This window comes from Rhea americana, unplaced genomic scaffold, assembly GCF_003343005.1.
Source record: "Rhea americana isolate MKP2758 unplaced genomic scaffold, rheAme1 scaffold_162, whole genome shotgun sequence".
Taxonomy (NCBI): domain Eukaryota; kingdom Metazoa; phylum Chordata; class Aves; order Rheiformes; family Rheidae; genus Rhea; species Rhea americana.
In genome coordinates, this window is record NW_028185728.1 from 1,563,011 (window position 1) to 1,577,884 (window position 14,874).

A 14,874-nucleotide genomic window follows, 5' to 3' on the forward strand; every position below is an offset into this window, starting at 1 on the left:
TCGCAGTAACCACCCTGGCAGACCACAGAGGTACAAAGCCAGAAGGGGAACAGGTCAGAGCCTGACAGGGCAGTAGCTTCTCCCACCCCACAGTCAGGCCAATTTGAGCCAGTGGGGGCCGAATTCTGAAACCCTATGAGCTCATGGGGACACAGGGACCCCCAGGTGGCTCAGCACCAGGGCTTTGGGGGGCTTTCCTCCTTCCCCTGCAGCCCCATGCGTCCCCAGCGTGACCTGGCTCTCTGGGACAAGCTCTAGCTGTAAGAAAATTGTACCTATTCAAGGAAACAGAGTCTGGTTCCAGTATGGATTGAATATTCGTCTTTTAATCCCAGAGAAGTGAAATGCAACATTTGTTTGAGTTTGAAATAACATCCAAAGACAGAAGAGTCCAAGCCCCCTACTCAGTAAAGTCATTTGTGTTTAAGGCACTCTGCAAAACCAGCTTTCGTCTTCTCTTCCTTCTGATTTTCCCCACACGGCAGCAGAATACCTGATTTTGTCTTTTCTCCATAGTGACACCCACACATTCTTGCTTTTATCACCATCTCCGGAAACTGGCAACATTAAATACAGCGTGAGCCAAACAGAAAAACACGGGGAGGCCGGGCCAATAAATACAGACGGGCACGGGAGGAAGGACAGTGCCCGGGAAGCGGGGCAAGGGGGCTTCGAGCTTCCGCACGGAGAGGACRGGCCCGGATTTTCCTCCCTGCGGCATTTACGTGAAACTCACTCCTCTTCCCTGGTTCTCCCTCTCCTGCAAAAGCCAGTGCAGGGAGGAGAACTAGAGCTGCCGTCAMGGCGCAGGGGCGAGGACGCAGCACGGCTCCACGCGGCATCCCCCCGGCAGCGCCTCCAGGGTCCCGCTCGCCTCCGGGGGGCCCCAAAACGCGCAGGGGGCCCGGCCGCACGCGCCGCAGAAATAAACCCCGAGTGCCAGCCGTCAATAAATACAAATAAATAACTTAAATAAACCTTAAATAAATACAAATAAATAAATAAAYAAACAAACAAACAAACCAAGCACGCCCGCAGGCAGACGCATCTGCGCGCGCGCTCACCGAGCGCCGGGGCAGCCGCCCGTGCTCGGCGGAAGCGAGCCCCGGACGGGGTCGGCTGCACCCTGCTTCGGTTTTGCATTTTGTCCGTCCGCCCCAGGCACRCGGCTTCGGCGACGCAGCCGTGCCCCGGCACGCAGGACACGCGTGCCACAGCGCGGCGCCCAGCRGCCCCGTGCCGGCCCGGCGCTTTTCGCTTGGCAGCGCCGCAAGGACAGACGGACGGACGCTGTCTGCAAAGCCTGGCCCGGGGGCGGCGGGGCCTGCCCGCACAGCCCGAGGCACGGCCGCGAAAGCGCAAAGCGGTGGAGGGAGGGAGGCGAGAGGGCCCGCGGGCTCGCGCCCCGGCAGGCCCAGCCTCGGGGCGGCGGGCGTTCCTGCGACCTGTCCTCCCCGAGATAACGGGGTGCCGGCTACAAAGAAGGGGAGCTGGGAAGGAAACAAAGCATTTGGAGGATGAAGCATCCCGCCGGGCCGATTTACACCTCCCTGCTCCGGGTTCGGGGCCCCGGGGAGGCACCAGAGGCTCCCAGGGCTCTGCACCAGGGCAGGTCCTCGGCAGGTCCCACCAAGGGCTCCCGCTCAGCCCCTCCGGGCCCTCATAAACACGGCGCAGCGCCGCAGAGATGAGCGGCACAGCCCTGCTCCCGAGGACCAGCACGTCCTGCGGGCCCCCAGCATCTCACCAGCCTTCAGCTCTCTCCCACCCACAAAACCTGCCAGAGGCCCTGGTGTGATTCCCACTTTCTCCAATCTAGCAGGCTTCTCGCGCCGGGATGCTGAGACGMCCAGACAGCCCTGCCACGCTTGCTGGCGGCTCTCGGACCCCGCAGCGATGGATGACGCACGAGGACAYGAGCCAGCAACAGCAAGCAGCCGAGGGAAACCCCGGCTCCGCGCCGGCCAAACGCGCACAACCCTCCAAGCACCACAGGCAGACCTGCCTGCGGGCTCCACGGCATCCCCCGCACTGGAAAGCYGTCAGGATTAAACCCCATGCCCGCTGCCCTGCGGCCAGCCTGGGCAGCAAGCTCCAGGGGACCCCAGCTCCRACGAGACCTCTGTGCCGGCTTTTGCCCCCCGACGATGCTCTGAAACGCTGGCTGCTGGAGCAGCAGCTCAGCAGAGCCACGGTGACGGGGCACGTTCACGCCAGCTCCTGCCACCCCACAGAGGGTATGCGAGCTTGCAATGTACTCAGCTCAGCCTCCTGCAGACTGGGTTCACTTTTGCCTCTGGTCACAAGCAGAGCAGAGCTGGGTTTCTCCTACAGCACACAGCAGCAGTTCACCTGCCATGGGACACCAGATGCCTGCTGCAGAAAGCTCAACACAGGGACTACAGGCCTGGGACAGCCAATGCACCAGTCAACACTACCAAATCCAGAGATGCTCAGCTGGTGCCTCCATCCAAGGAGGATCTAGTGACCACACGCTGTTTGCAAACAGCATGGTGTAATGCCCACAAAGACAACCCACAAATCAAAACTAGCTCTGTGCACCAAATCCAGACATCAGAGAAGGAGCAGGCATGGGAGCCAGGCAGAAGACATGGATTACGTGCATCTCATTCCTTTTTCCTGGTCCTCTCTCCCCTACAAAAGCCAATACAGGGAGAACCAGAGCCACAGTCAAGGCGCAGGGGAGAACAGCACCAGTGCTGGCAGCACCCTCACAAACGAGGCCACGTAGCTCCAGACAGGTTGGTGAGCAGCCGTGGCYGATCCAAAGCAACGTGGTCCCTCCCCGCTCCTTGCGGAGGACAGACTCCCCCTGGCCACTCAAAGCCCTACACAGCAGGTCTGCGACCCATTCTTGGTTCAGGTGTACCAGGCACGGTCCTTAGACCACAAGCACAGGGGAAAATCGCTCTAAAGGACAACATAGATGAGAACGAGGTGTCGCAGAAGAGTCCGTGGGAGTAAATCCCATGGTAGGCAGTCCCACAGGGCTGGGCCAAAGCACAGGGCTACGGCTGAGCTGCCTGCAGCCTGCCAGCACGGGGCAGAGGCAACCCTCGGCACCCGGGACACGACCCAGATTTCACCAACGCTCGGCACAAAGCTCCCCAAGGGGAATGCTGCTGRAACACGGACAGGAACGGCGGCTGCCGTTGTCTAGGTCTTGGGAAAACACAGCAGATGATCTGCTCAGGCTCCGGCCAGCCAACACATCCCAGAAGACGGCAACAAAATCAACAGCATCTCTCCACCGCYCCCTCCTTCCCTCTCCTATCCCAGCTGGCTGGCGTCACCGCGTGGCCGCAGCTGCTCCCGGGGCCAGCACGCAGCCTCCCTGAGCACAGCCCCAGACCATTTCTGCTGGGTTTCCCAGCACTGACAGATGGCCACGTGTCTCAGCCGGGCCCCACAGCAGCCTCGCGGGACGCGGCAGTGCCCCGGGCGGCTTCACCTCCTCGCTCGTGCCTGGCAGAAACGTGGGAAGGGCAGACGCCTGCCCTCAGGCTCCCACCACGCGCTGCTCAGCGGTCTTCTCCTAGCTTCGAGCTCACCTCAAGGCAACAGATTTGTCAGGGAACTCCTTCCCCAGGTTCAGATACTGCCTGAGAAAGAGACTCCTTCAAATGCACCACAGAGACCCGAACCGGACCCAAAGCCAACGCCCACGGTCTCCCCCCGTGCATCCCAYGGACACCAGCCAGTCACTTATCTTCAGAACRGATTGAAACCATCTTGTAAAGGCARGTGGAGAAATCTCTGCGCTTCAGAGACGGGACCTGGCTAGCACCCTGGGAAAGGATTTCACAAGATGCTTCAGGATTGTTTCTGTCTCACTAGGTCAAAAATATATTTGTCTGTCTTTTTACAAACCGAAAGGTACCCCTCCTCCCCCAAGTYTTACTGAAAATTGTATTTAAAATTTCTGCATACCAAAACACCCCTCCACACACACTTCCSATAAACAAAACATCAATGATGGCAAAAATGCCTTTTATCACATATCAGTATAAAAACACTAGCAGAATCTCACAAAAATGGGATATTTTCCCATGCTGACAATTTCCCTGTAGAAGATCTGCTCAACAAACCAAAGCTTTTTGCCCACTCCCCCTCCAAACCCTCCTCACTGCAAGGCTTCACACAGCCCTCAGCTAAATCCAAACGTAGGCACCTAAATCAGCAGGCTGGTTCCCAGGCTAGCCAACCTCTCTGCTCACACGAGGGCGAACGGGAGCAGCAGGACCGGCTCCACTGGCCGCAACATTTCAAAGTATTCGTCGAGGCTTCAACATTCCCAAAGAAAAAAAAATAATAGTAAGTCAGTAGCAAACACTGCTGAGAATAATAAATAGCATGGGGCGATCACAGGGATTTTTGGTCTAAGATGCTTGGGGAGTCCCTTCACTCTTGGGGACCGGCTCCCAGATGTCCGGGGTGCACATCCCACCCTGGAAAAACACAAGCAGCGGCTGAAGCTTTGCAGGAAATTGTGCGTGCTCTGAGAAGCGATGTTCCCTGCTGCCTGGGACACTCGAGCTGGTCCCTGCCACCAAAGGGGCTCAGGGTACTAACGTACAAGGCATGAGCAAGGCAGGAACCCTAACCAGAAGGCCTGGAGAAGCACCGTGGCGTACGTTAACCGGGCACGATCCCTGCTCAGCTGAGCAGCCGAGCTCCTGCTGCTCCCAAGCAGCTCCCGCAGCCGCCAGCGGCCTTCCCCCAACCCACCGCCGCAGGACATCCGTGCTGCCCAGAAGCGCGAGGCTCGGCGTGTGCGCGCTGGGGCAAGCGCTCCTCCACCGAGCGGAGGAAAGCAGGCACAGCACCCGGGGGGAGCGAAGCAGCTCCGAGTTGCACTGCCCGATGGCCAAGCGCAAGGGAGCACTGCTAATACTGCAACTAGGGCTTTACACAAAGTGCTGAGCACTGCCACCCTTCCCCTGGCCCTCCGGGCAGCAGGAGGGCTCAGCGGGCTGCGTGCTGACAGAAGGCAGGTGGCACAGGAGCCTCGGAGCTGGGGAACTATGAGGAGGAATTACCTAAATCTCCACAACAACCCAAGCTCCCCCTTGCCAGCTCACTGGCTCCCGAGGGCAGGAACCCAAGCTTGAGGAGCTGCCGGGGGCTCGTGGTTCCTGCGACGGCCGTGGTCCCGCTGGGCAAGATTCAGCAGCAGGCCCCCATGCACCCCGCGCAGCAGGGTCTCCAAACAGCAATGGAAAAACAAGYAGGGTCTCATTTCCCAGAGGGAACTGAGCTGGACACAAGCCTTGCCAGAAGATGTTCAGCTCTTCTCATCCTGCTCCTGCCTTCAGGGCCCTGGGTGCTGCCTCCCTGCCAGGTCAAAAGCCTCCAGGTGCTGGGGCTGCCCAACAGAGCAGGAGACAGGAGCAGGTCAGGAGAAAGCAGCTGAAGCTGCAACCATCTGTCTTGCATCCTCACAGAGCTATGGGGTGCCTGGAATCGCTTTTGTGGTGGTAGCAGCAGCAGCACAAACACRTTTTTTGCCTCTGGTGCATCCTGAGGGAGAAGCTAAAGTGCCACCCCTCCTCCCTGGTGGGATAGGGACAGGAAAGAGGAGAAATCTTGCTCCCAGGGCTAAAACAAACAGGAAATTGCAAACCAACACAGCAGCATCTCCCCACGCACCAGGACAACGCCATCAACCCAGGCAGTGAAGAAATGGTGAGGAGCGAGGAAAAAAATATATATATCTTATCTGCCAAACATCTGCAACAGCAGGAGGTAGTGCCCAGGGAGCACGCTCCCTTCCATCTCCCAGCGCAAACCCCGCCGCACACTGAGGCCTGCCCACAGCAGCATTTGCTCCCATCTGGGCCTCTGACTCACGGATAGGAAACCCCCCCCAGTGTTTTCACACACTCCCAACCCTTGCAGAGCGCGGAGAGTCACAGCAGCACACACGGAGCCCACCCTCATGAGCCCAGGCCTCGGTACAGGTGCTGGCATCCGCAAGCACTGYGTGCAAGCACACCCGCAAACTTCTAGCTGCGCTGCTCTGTGGGTGGCTAAGAATGAGGCTCTCCACACAAACAGGCATTTGCGTGAAAAATGAGCAAACACCTAACTTCTCGCAACCAACTTACGTCTGCAGTAGAAGTGCTTGAATCCTGGAGTACCTCCAAGCTTTTTTGGATACCACGCAAACACAATCAGTGACGGCCTGCTCTCCCTCGGCTGGGTAAACAGGCATCGCTCACAATTTCTCCTTCAGCTGAGAATAATCTTTGCTTCTGTAAAAGAAGAGCTGGCAGGGGTGGGAAGGGGGGGGATTGAGGAACTGCAAAGGTTTAGTGCACCTTAAAACTAAAGGACATCCAACCTGCCCTTAGATTTCACCCCAAAACTGAAAAGAACTATGGCATCTCCTATATTCACAACTACTCCAAACACACTGAGACGCATGCAAAATGTCCTCCTTCGAGTCGGCTGCGGAAAACTCCTCTTGGGCAGCTGCGGCCGCCAGGCTCCAGCTCAGCACCTCGGATGGCACCAGCTCCCCCACCGCCCTGGGCCTTTCCATCTCCCGGCAAACATCCGCCGAGTCCCAAAGAGCATGGTGATGGGTTGATTATCAATCCAAAATGCATAGGTATAGACACTGTGGTGACACCCGCTCCCTGTCAGGGCAGACAGGAAGGTTCGCTGCACAAGCCCTCCACGTCTGGTAGGCATGGTCTCCGCTTCTACGTCTAATTGGGTGGAAAGCAGCATTTGCCACAGGCACGGTTTGATCATATTCTTGCTCCTTGCATTTCCCTGCAAGGAAATAYGAGTTGTTCAGGTAAGACAGCCTCTTTTCCAGCCACAATCTCCTAGAAGTACTCAATTCCACTTTCTGGGCAATCCACCAGCTCAGCAATCCCTCCTCTGTGACCCGGTGCTGGCCAGGCCAGGCTCACACTTTCTTTCTGACTACAAAAAAGCTGTATTTCCAATCACAGCTACAAAGGCAGGTGAACCCAAGAGGTCTGCTTTGGCTCAGAAACCCCGTTCATTTGCACCATGCTGACAGCACCAAAGTCCTCACAGGCACACACTGGTGCGCGCCCCGGTGCTGCTCTACTTCGGAGGTATAACGACTATAGGCTGGCCTCGCTTGGGTCTCCACATGAGGACTTGGGCATCGTTGGCATTAGGTTTCACTAGTGCATTTGGCGGGATGGGCTCCATCCTGCTCAGGATCCGGGGCTGCTCCTGCTGAGTCCTTCCCACCAGCCGTGCCCGCTGCCCCAGGAGCTGCATGGGATCAACCTCAATGTCCACTCGCATCCTCCACTTTATAGTCTGCAAGATGATCTTTTCCTTGGTGGTGGTGTTCATGGCCACCAGCCACGTGGTAAAGCTCTGGTCCCTTTTAATCCTGGTCAGCAGCGGCACATTACTGTTGCTCACAGGGACAGCCCACGTCACGCTGGGGTAGAAATTGTCATTCATGCTCACCGAGAACCTGGAGATCTTGTTAGTGGGCCCGACCAGGGTCACAGTTTCTGTGGTGTTTCCGTACCAGGGGTAGCTCACTCCATCAGAATCGCTGATGGCTTTTACTCTTCCTTCTCGCAAGTCGGGCAGCTCCCAGCTTGATCTAGTGAACAGAAACAGAAAGGCCAGGTTATCAGGGAAACAGCAACAATGATGCTCAGTTGGTGCCTGCAAGGGAAGGACGAGAGGCAAGCAGCTGYGGATGAACACTCACACAGTAAAATGACTGCTTTAGAGCAGGGGAAGAGAGCACAGACAAAAGGATAACAATTCAGTGTTTGAGGTCCTGCTGAAAAATTCACTKCTGCAGTGCCAGATTTTCCTAAGAGTGCTCACATAACGGAGGACAAGCTGCTAGGATTGCTGCTTGTGCCACGCCAGCATCGCTGTTACAAAGCACTGCCTAGACTTTGCAACCMCCTGAAACCTTCCAGCGAGGCAGGAGCTCTTGCTGCCCGTGCAGGACACAGGCATGAAACAGGGCAGGGAGAGCCATGCAAAGCTGCAAGGGTTCAGCAAGGCATCAATAGGCTCTTCAGTGCCTGGAGCCACTGGACAGCTTTGCAAAACCCAAAGCGAGAGAYTTCAACAAGGCTACATGCCCAGCCAAAGCTGTTCCCAATATCCATCTCTTGGGTTAACCACCAGGTCTCTCTGCTTGCAGCAGAGACTTTAGAGCAGAGGACAGCACTTCAAGCTTGGGAACTACTTTCCTACCTGCAGGAAGCTATCAAGGACCTAATTCAAGAACAAATTCAGCTTTAGTTCCTTCGCTGACTCAGTCACAGCCAGCTGAAGCCTTTGCTCTGCCAGCACAACAGTATGTTAATTAACCTGCAATCTAACCAACTGGGCAAAAACTCATTTCAGAGCCTCTCTCAGGTCACCCTYTCTCTAATCAGCTCTTGTACTGGAAAAAACAGCCTTTTCTATCTGTCAGCTGCAGCACAGCTCTGACTGCACAAGCCAACCCCGGAAGCAGCTTCCCCCCAGCTTTCAGCTCAGTSTGCAATTTTTACATCCCTAAGCACATGCGCTTGCATAGACGCATACATGATAATTAAATATTGCAATTACATCTGCCGTTGGTGGGATGAAATCCCTGTAACATTGTGGAGGCTGGGGGGGGGGAGGGAGGTCCAGCCGAGATCTTGGCTGGTAACCACATTAGCAGCACCACGTGAACACAGCAATGGGAGCAGATTGCCACGTAGTAATTACCAGCTGGGATCGGGGACAGCTCTCAGCCTCTGTGACTGCTGTGAACAAGCCCCAGCCCAACTCCCAGGCACCTTTCCTGAAATCCCGAGAACTGGAAAAGTAGATATTCTTTGAATGCCATACACAGTTTCAGTTTAAAGGCCACCACCCCCTACTTGTGGCAAGGGGCAGTCAGAATCACCTCCACGTCATTTTGCTAGATCTCAGTCTCAAGGCAGGGTAGGTTCCCAGAGTGCAAGCATCTTTACTCAATGCCAAAAAACTGGTAGTGTCGCTGCCGGACACCAAAGAAGTGAGAAAAGCACAGGAAAGCCTGAAAAACACTCAGGCGCTTTGCTTTGGTGGAAATCTCCTGCGAGTCAGAGCTCTGGCTTCAAGCAGATCTGGGCTCCAAAGCTACCTACAAGCRGCACGGGACATCTGGCTTCCACTCTGCCCGAGAAGTGACACTCTCTATTCGCTCTGACATTCCCAACCACGCTAAAGCGGTATGCAAAGGCTCCTCACGCGGTGCAGAGGAGCACAACTGGCACAGCTCCTTCCTGGCCCCCAGCAAGGGAAGCAGCAGGTGAGGATTCGAACCGGCCACACCACGCGTGTCCCACCGATGCTGCCGCTCACAACGCGGGATGGATTCACAGGAGGAGTCTTCTCCCTGAGATTATCTCACAGCTCCTCAAACAAACCAGCTTCCAAAGCCACGGTCTTGCCAACACGCAGCGAGCTGGGCCAGGGCAGCTCCCTGGTACACCTCCTGCTGCACGCAGAGCACAGGACACCAGTGGCTGACACCCCTCCGCCACAACGCGGCAAAGCAGAAAGCAGAAAGTTCCTCCGCCGTCCCCAGGAAGGGCAGGAAGCTGGAGGAAACTGATCCCAGCACACTGCTGCAGCGTCCTGCACCCACAAGAGATCCTGAGCAGGGTTTGGCTTTCGGGAAGGGCTGCCAGGACAGGGCAAGCTCAGCAGTTTCCCTCGAAGCAAACCTGGCACTGGCCACGGCTGTTCCCACTTCCCATACGGGATGAGGGTTGGGGGAGCYGTTACACCCCCAAATGCAGCAAGGGCAGGGCAGAGCAGCCTGCGGGCRCTCCTGCAGCGGGGACGGCCCCGCGGGCAGAACCACGCCAGCACCACCTCTGCCGTCGCTCCCGGCTGGAAGGCCGGGGCGGCCTGGAGCTGTACGAGGCGCCACGCTCTCCGAGTCGGGGATTGCTAGCGTCTAGCAAGCGTCTCCGATAACGACGGCACCGCAACTTCCAGGCTGCGGAGAAAAGGCGCTTTTCCAGCACAGGAACGCGAGAAGCTAGGAAACACAAGAAAGCAAGAAGTCACGCTCCTACACAGCGCAGGGAACCTTGCTCAGACCAGGAGGTCCCAGGGACCACCCTCAGCAGCAGAGGCAGCAGCTGCCAGCGTGCACCAGAGGCGTTTCGCAGGCACGCAGACGGGGTTTGTGCACCCCTGCGGGGCCACACAGCTGGAAACCCGCATTTCCAAACAGTCACTGCTTGCCACTCACCCACAACCCCAATTTCTGCAAACGCAGGCAGGCAGRACCCTACTACGTGGTAAATCCTGAGCGAGCATCACTTCTCCAACTGCCTCAGAGCAGAACAAAAGAAATATTCAGCGGCTGCTTCACTTCTCGGCGCCTCCCCACGTGAGCAGGGGTACCGAGGGAAACAGCATGCCATCCTCTAATTAGATCCCAGATCGCAGCACAGGGGACCRCGGCGGGACGGGACTGAAGTCGCGCAAGCAGGCTCCGCCCTGCCTTTTGCTTAACCTTAAAAGAAGGGCATTCAGCACGGCGCTGTGGAGGCTTCTCCTTGACCCGCACTTTACACAGAGCGCGGGGCTGGCACGCGGCACCGGCAGCGCAGGGCCTGGGCTCGCGCCCAGCGGCGAGGGGGGAACGGAGACAACGGCTCCAACGGGACTGGGCTGCCGGGGGCCACCCCGATCACAGGGCCAGCGCCTGCCCCCCGGCGCGAGCGGACGAGCCTCTCGGCCGGACTCGAGCAGGAGACGGGGGGGCCCTGGCACTTGGCAGAGGTATCTGCAAGGCTCCTCGGGCTCCACGCAGGCCGCGGCAATGCCCCACCGCAGGGCAGGCTGCCCTCTTCTCCCGTCGCTGACGGCGCCTGCGCTTTGCTTCTCCTCAGGACCAGGCCAAGGACTTCAGCCACTTATCGAGTTAGCAGAGCACGGCCTGAGGCCGTGCAGACCGCCACGCACACCGCTAGCTCCAGCTGGCGCAGGTCAGCGCGGTGAGCATGGCCAACACGCTCTTCTGGCAGAGACGAGCATGTCCAAAGCGGCTTAAGCCCAGGAGGACACACACCCTGACCCACGTGAGGTGGCACCAAGACCACGGCTTTTGTTTTGCGGTACCATGATGTTCCTAGTGCCTCTGCACCCTACCTTCACAAGGCTAATGTCAGTGAGAGGCAAGGTCTCCCTTCAGACCCACAGGTACAGTCAGAAAGAAGAGAAGGGCTTGGGTGCACACGAAGGTTACCTGGCCTCCACCAGCCGGGTGCCAGGACAGCCTCAGCAGGGCTGGTGCCCAGAGCAGAGCCATGGGTGCTGGGGCCAGGCGGGTCTCCGGAGCCCCGGCCCTCAGTCACGTTGCCAGGCTATCTCCCAGCTGTGACCCCCTCTGCAACACACATCAGAGCAGTCAGTCCCGGTGCAGCCAACCGCCCCTCAGCGCTGGCGCCACTGAAGAGGGACTCGTCACCTGGCCGCAGAAGTCACATCCCCAACCCATCGCAGACCTGTGGCAACTCCATTTCAGCTGCTCTAGCTGCTAGAATCAGGGGTCCTCTACAGTCCGATGCCTGCTGCTTTCTRTACAGAAACTCCCCTTAAAGACAGCTCCATCCCTTCCTAGTTTCGGTACAATAAATAAAGCAAAAAGCTGCCCAGAACTCTTTTGCATTACAGAAAGAGAGCAACAATTCGGTTTTGCCCAGGCTTTTCAAGCAGGGCTGCAGCCCAAGAGAACCGTTGTCTGAAACTTCCCTGGTCTGCCCAGCTCCTCCGAGCTCCAGCTGCCACCCCATGCAAGCAGCAGTGCTTGAAATGTTCCCCCGGCTCCTATCATCTGTCTTGGGGCAGATGATCCCCCTGCTCCCACCAAGGGCCAGCAGACACAGGGTGCAGCAAGGGGACGCCGTGCCCTGCTCAGTGCAGGCACTGGGCAGCCCCGGTAGCCCATCTCAGCCCCCATCCCCCTGCAAGTGAGCGGGAAGAAGCAGCAGCCCCGCAAGGCTGCAGCGCTGTGCCAGAGCAGCAGCCTCCTGAGGATGCAGGAATGTGACTCTGCAAAGCGAGCAGAGCCCGTGCCAGCACGGACCAGCGCAGCCCTGCAGCGCCTCTGCGCCGGGCCCTCACCATCCTCCAGCAATCCCCCCGCACCACCACCGGTGCCCGATCTCCAGCTGCTTTGAATCCAGGCTCATTTGCCCTCGCTGTAAGACGCCCTTCGACGAGCAAACTCCCAGGGATGCCAGGCTGGTGGAGCACGCTGGGCAGCTCCTGCACGGACCCTCACAGAGGAAGCCCCGCAGGGCTCTGCTGCCCGGCCGCTCGTGGCCTTACCTCCCCGGAGAGCGGGAGCACGCACCTCTCCCCACTTTTCAGCGGGGAAGATGCCACAGCTTGGAGAAGGCAGCGTAACAAAAAGGCATGCAGCATTACAGGCTCCAGGCCTCCCCGCTCASTGGCAACACAACCCACTTTCGCTTAATGGCTTTCTGGGCAATTACAAACCACTGGCAATTTTCACATGCAATACACCCAGGCCCCGGCACCAGGAGCCTGCTACTGAGCTGTAAAACAGATCCATCTAGCCATTTGCAGCCACATCTTCTGCTTTTCTATCATCTGTTTCAAAGAGCAGAAAATACAGCTACAGAGCCAACAGCTTTGTTCCTTTGCACCCTCCTGAGTCACCAACACACTCTTAACCTTGAAAAAGTGCCTTTCCTACAGCTTTTATACGAATACCATGAACACAGCAAAGCTTTTCCCTTTTAGCATAGCAAGCAGAGGAACTCCTCTAGAGTTGCCTGCACTTGTAACCTGGCCACCAGAAGAAATCACTACTCAACAGGGGCCAGCTGGAGCAAAGCCTCTGAACAATAAAAATCCAGAGGTTGTCAAGACTCCCAGCATTAAATCCACTTCCAGCAGTAGAAAGTCCTTGCATGTCAGAGTCTGGGTACTGCCTGCAATTGAACTTTCTGAAGTCTTAGGCTCGTGCATGCTGAAAGGCTCAAGTCTGGTTTKCTTTGGGAATCAGCAAGAGAAATCCTGCAGGACGCCAAACGGGAGGGTTAGCAGGGCTCCTGTGAGCACGAAACACCATCGCCTGCCTCCCACACAGCAAGGAGCTCAGGGTGCAGAGCTAGAGCTGGCAGGAGCACTTTGCAGACTGGGGTTTTTCATTCATTTACCAGCTGATGCAGAAACCTGCTCTAGGGCAAGATGAGAGGAGGCAGCTCAGAGCAGAGCCATCCCCRCTGCCACAGGGCTGCCAGGATCATAACCAAGGCCCAGAGGCAGCAACATGCTGCTGAAGGAGCAAAGCACCACGTAGCAATGACCGCACTGCACCCATGTGGGCTGGTCAGAGCAAAACAGTAAAGGTGAAGAGGAGTTATTGCTACCACAGCCCCACACTCTGCTCTTTGCAAGAACTAAAATCATACAATAAAAAAATAAAAATGCGTCTCAACCTTCTCTCTGCAGCTCTCCAAGCAAGGGTTTCTGTTATCTGCACATTTCAACACTGCCACACTAGTACTCCAGGCAATTCCTGGGATCGCTGGGTGTCAGTGCAGCTAATAGCCRAGCGTTTGCAGAGCTCACCAGCTCCCAGTCGCACCAGACTTCCTGACAATTCTGCAAGGCACAGACRGACTGGGGGCTCTTTAGCCAGCTCGCTCTTTCCACAGTGGTGCTCTGCAGGGCTCCTGTCAGCAACTCATACTGCAAACCAGCCAGAATGCAGACGCTGCTGCTACGTTCCCGGGGACGCAAYGGGAAGCCCCAGCCTGCCTGGAAATCACCTCTGGACCACGCTGTTACCTACCCGGGCAGGCGCAGAGACGCCCTGGGGCATTCTAGGCAACCTTTGAGGAAAGTAATTTTGCTCACCTCTTTTCTAGCAGAGCCGAGCTGCAACCAGCGCACACCACCATGCAGCTAGAGAAGACCCCAAGGTCCACACCAGTTCCCTGAATCACYTTCCTTCTCCTTGCAAGCCTTAAACCCGACATCACCCTGCCCCTCTCAGTTGCTGGGGACTCCCCACCCCAGGGAAGTGCAGGACACAGTTTTCCCCAGGGCAAATTTGATTTTTCCAGTGCAGGAACASGCAGCCTTCGATTCAGGCCAGGGGCGGGGGAAACCGGTGCCCTTCAGCCCCGGCACGCGTTCAGCCCGGGGTGGCGCAGGAGCACGTGCTCCGGTGCCGGGGCGGTGCTGGGGGCAGTCGGCCAGCGCGTAGCTACGGGGAAACGGAGAGCGGCAGGGGATAACGCGGGGGCGCAGGCAGCAGCCCCAGAGCTGCGGCCCGGCGCGGGCAGGCCGCGGGACGAGCGCGGAGCCGGCGGCGGGGCCCGGGGAGCGCGAGCGGGGCTCGAGCGACCTCGAAGCGGGGGGCGGAGCGGGAGGGGGAGGGAGGGAGGGAAAGCGGGCGGCGGGCCCCCGGGGCGGCGCGGGGGGCAGCGCGGGGCCGGGGGGACGCCGCATGCGGGAGGGGCGCGAGGCCGGCCGGCGACGCGGGGACGCTGGCGGCCGCCCGCCCGCCCGTGCTCACACGCCGAGGTCGCTGTAGGTGTTGTAGAACTCCATGTGGTTGCAGGCCTGGATCCAGCCCACCACCCAGGTGTGCCGCCGGGCGATGGGCGGCATGAGGACGCGCGCCGAGGCGCGGAAGTAGGGCGTGCGGTAGCGCAGCACCACCGGCGAGCTCTCCTCGATGGCGGTGGCCGCCGGCTCGATGGTGGCGGACACGTCCGACACCACGATGTGCTCCCGCCGCACGCGCGCCTTGCAGGCCACGCTCTGCAGGCACCCCATGGCCGCCGCCGCCCCGCCGCGGTCACCCGCCGC

General features: G+C 58.2%; 2 protein-coding genes across 2 annotated transcripts in view; one reads left to right on the forward strand and one right to left on the reverse strand.

Annotated features, from left to right (window-relative positions):
- Positions 1-306: 306 nt before the first annotated feature.
- FAM78B (family with sequence similarity 78 member B) lies at positions 307-14,841 on the reverse strand. The gene is made up of 2 exons (XM_085300264.1): positions 14,579-14,841; positions 307-7,627 (listed from the first exon to the last, which is right to left on the reverse strand). The coding sequence occupies exons 1-2, from the start codon at positions 14,839-14,841 to the stop codon at positions 7,105-7,107; spliced, it is 786 nt and encodes a 261-aa protein (XP_085156390.1). The 3' UTR covers positions 307-7,104.
- Positions 14,840-14,874, forward strand: part of PLPP6 (phospholipid phosphatase 6) — a 5,769-nt gene continuing 5,734 nt past the window's right edge. Inside the window, exon 1 of the mRNA XM_085300292.1 lies at positions 14,840-14,862. Coding sequence (XP_085156418.1) covers positions 14,840-14,862 — 23 coding nt within the window. The remainder of the gene's footprint in view (positions 14,863-14,874) is intronic.

Bases quoted from the DNA above. Each gene is read 5' to 3' on its own strand.
- FAM78B (XM_085300264.1), bottom strand. From the start codon at position 14,841: ATGGGGTGCCTGCAGAGCGTGGCCTGCAAGGCGCGCGTGCGGCGGGAG. The intron at 7,628-14,578 runs GTGAGCACGGGC...TCTGTTCACTAG, and splicing joins ACCTACAGCGACCTCGGCGT to ATCAAGCTGGGAGCTGCCCG.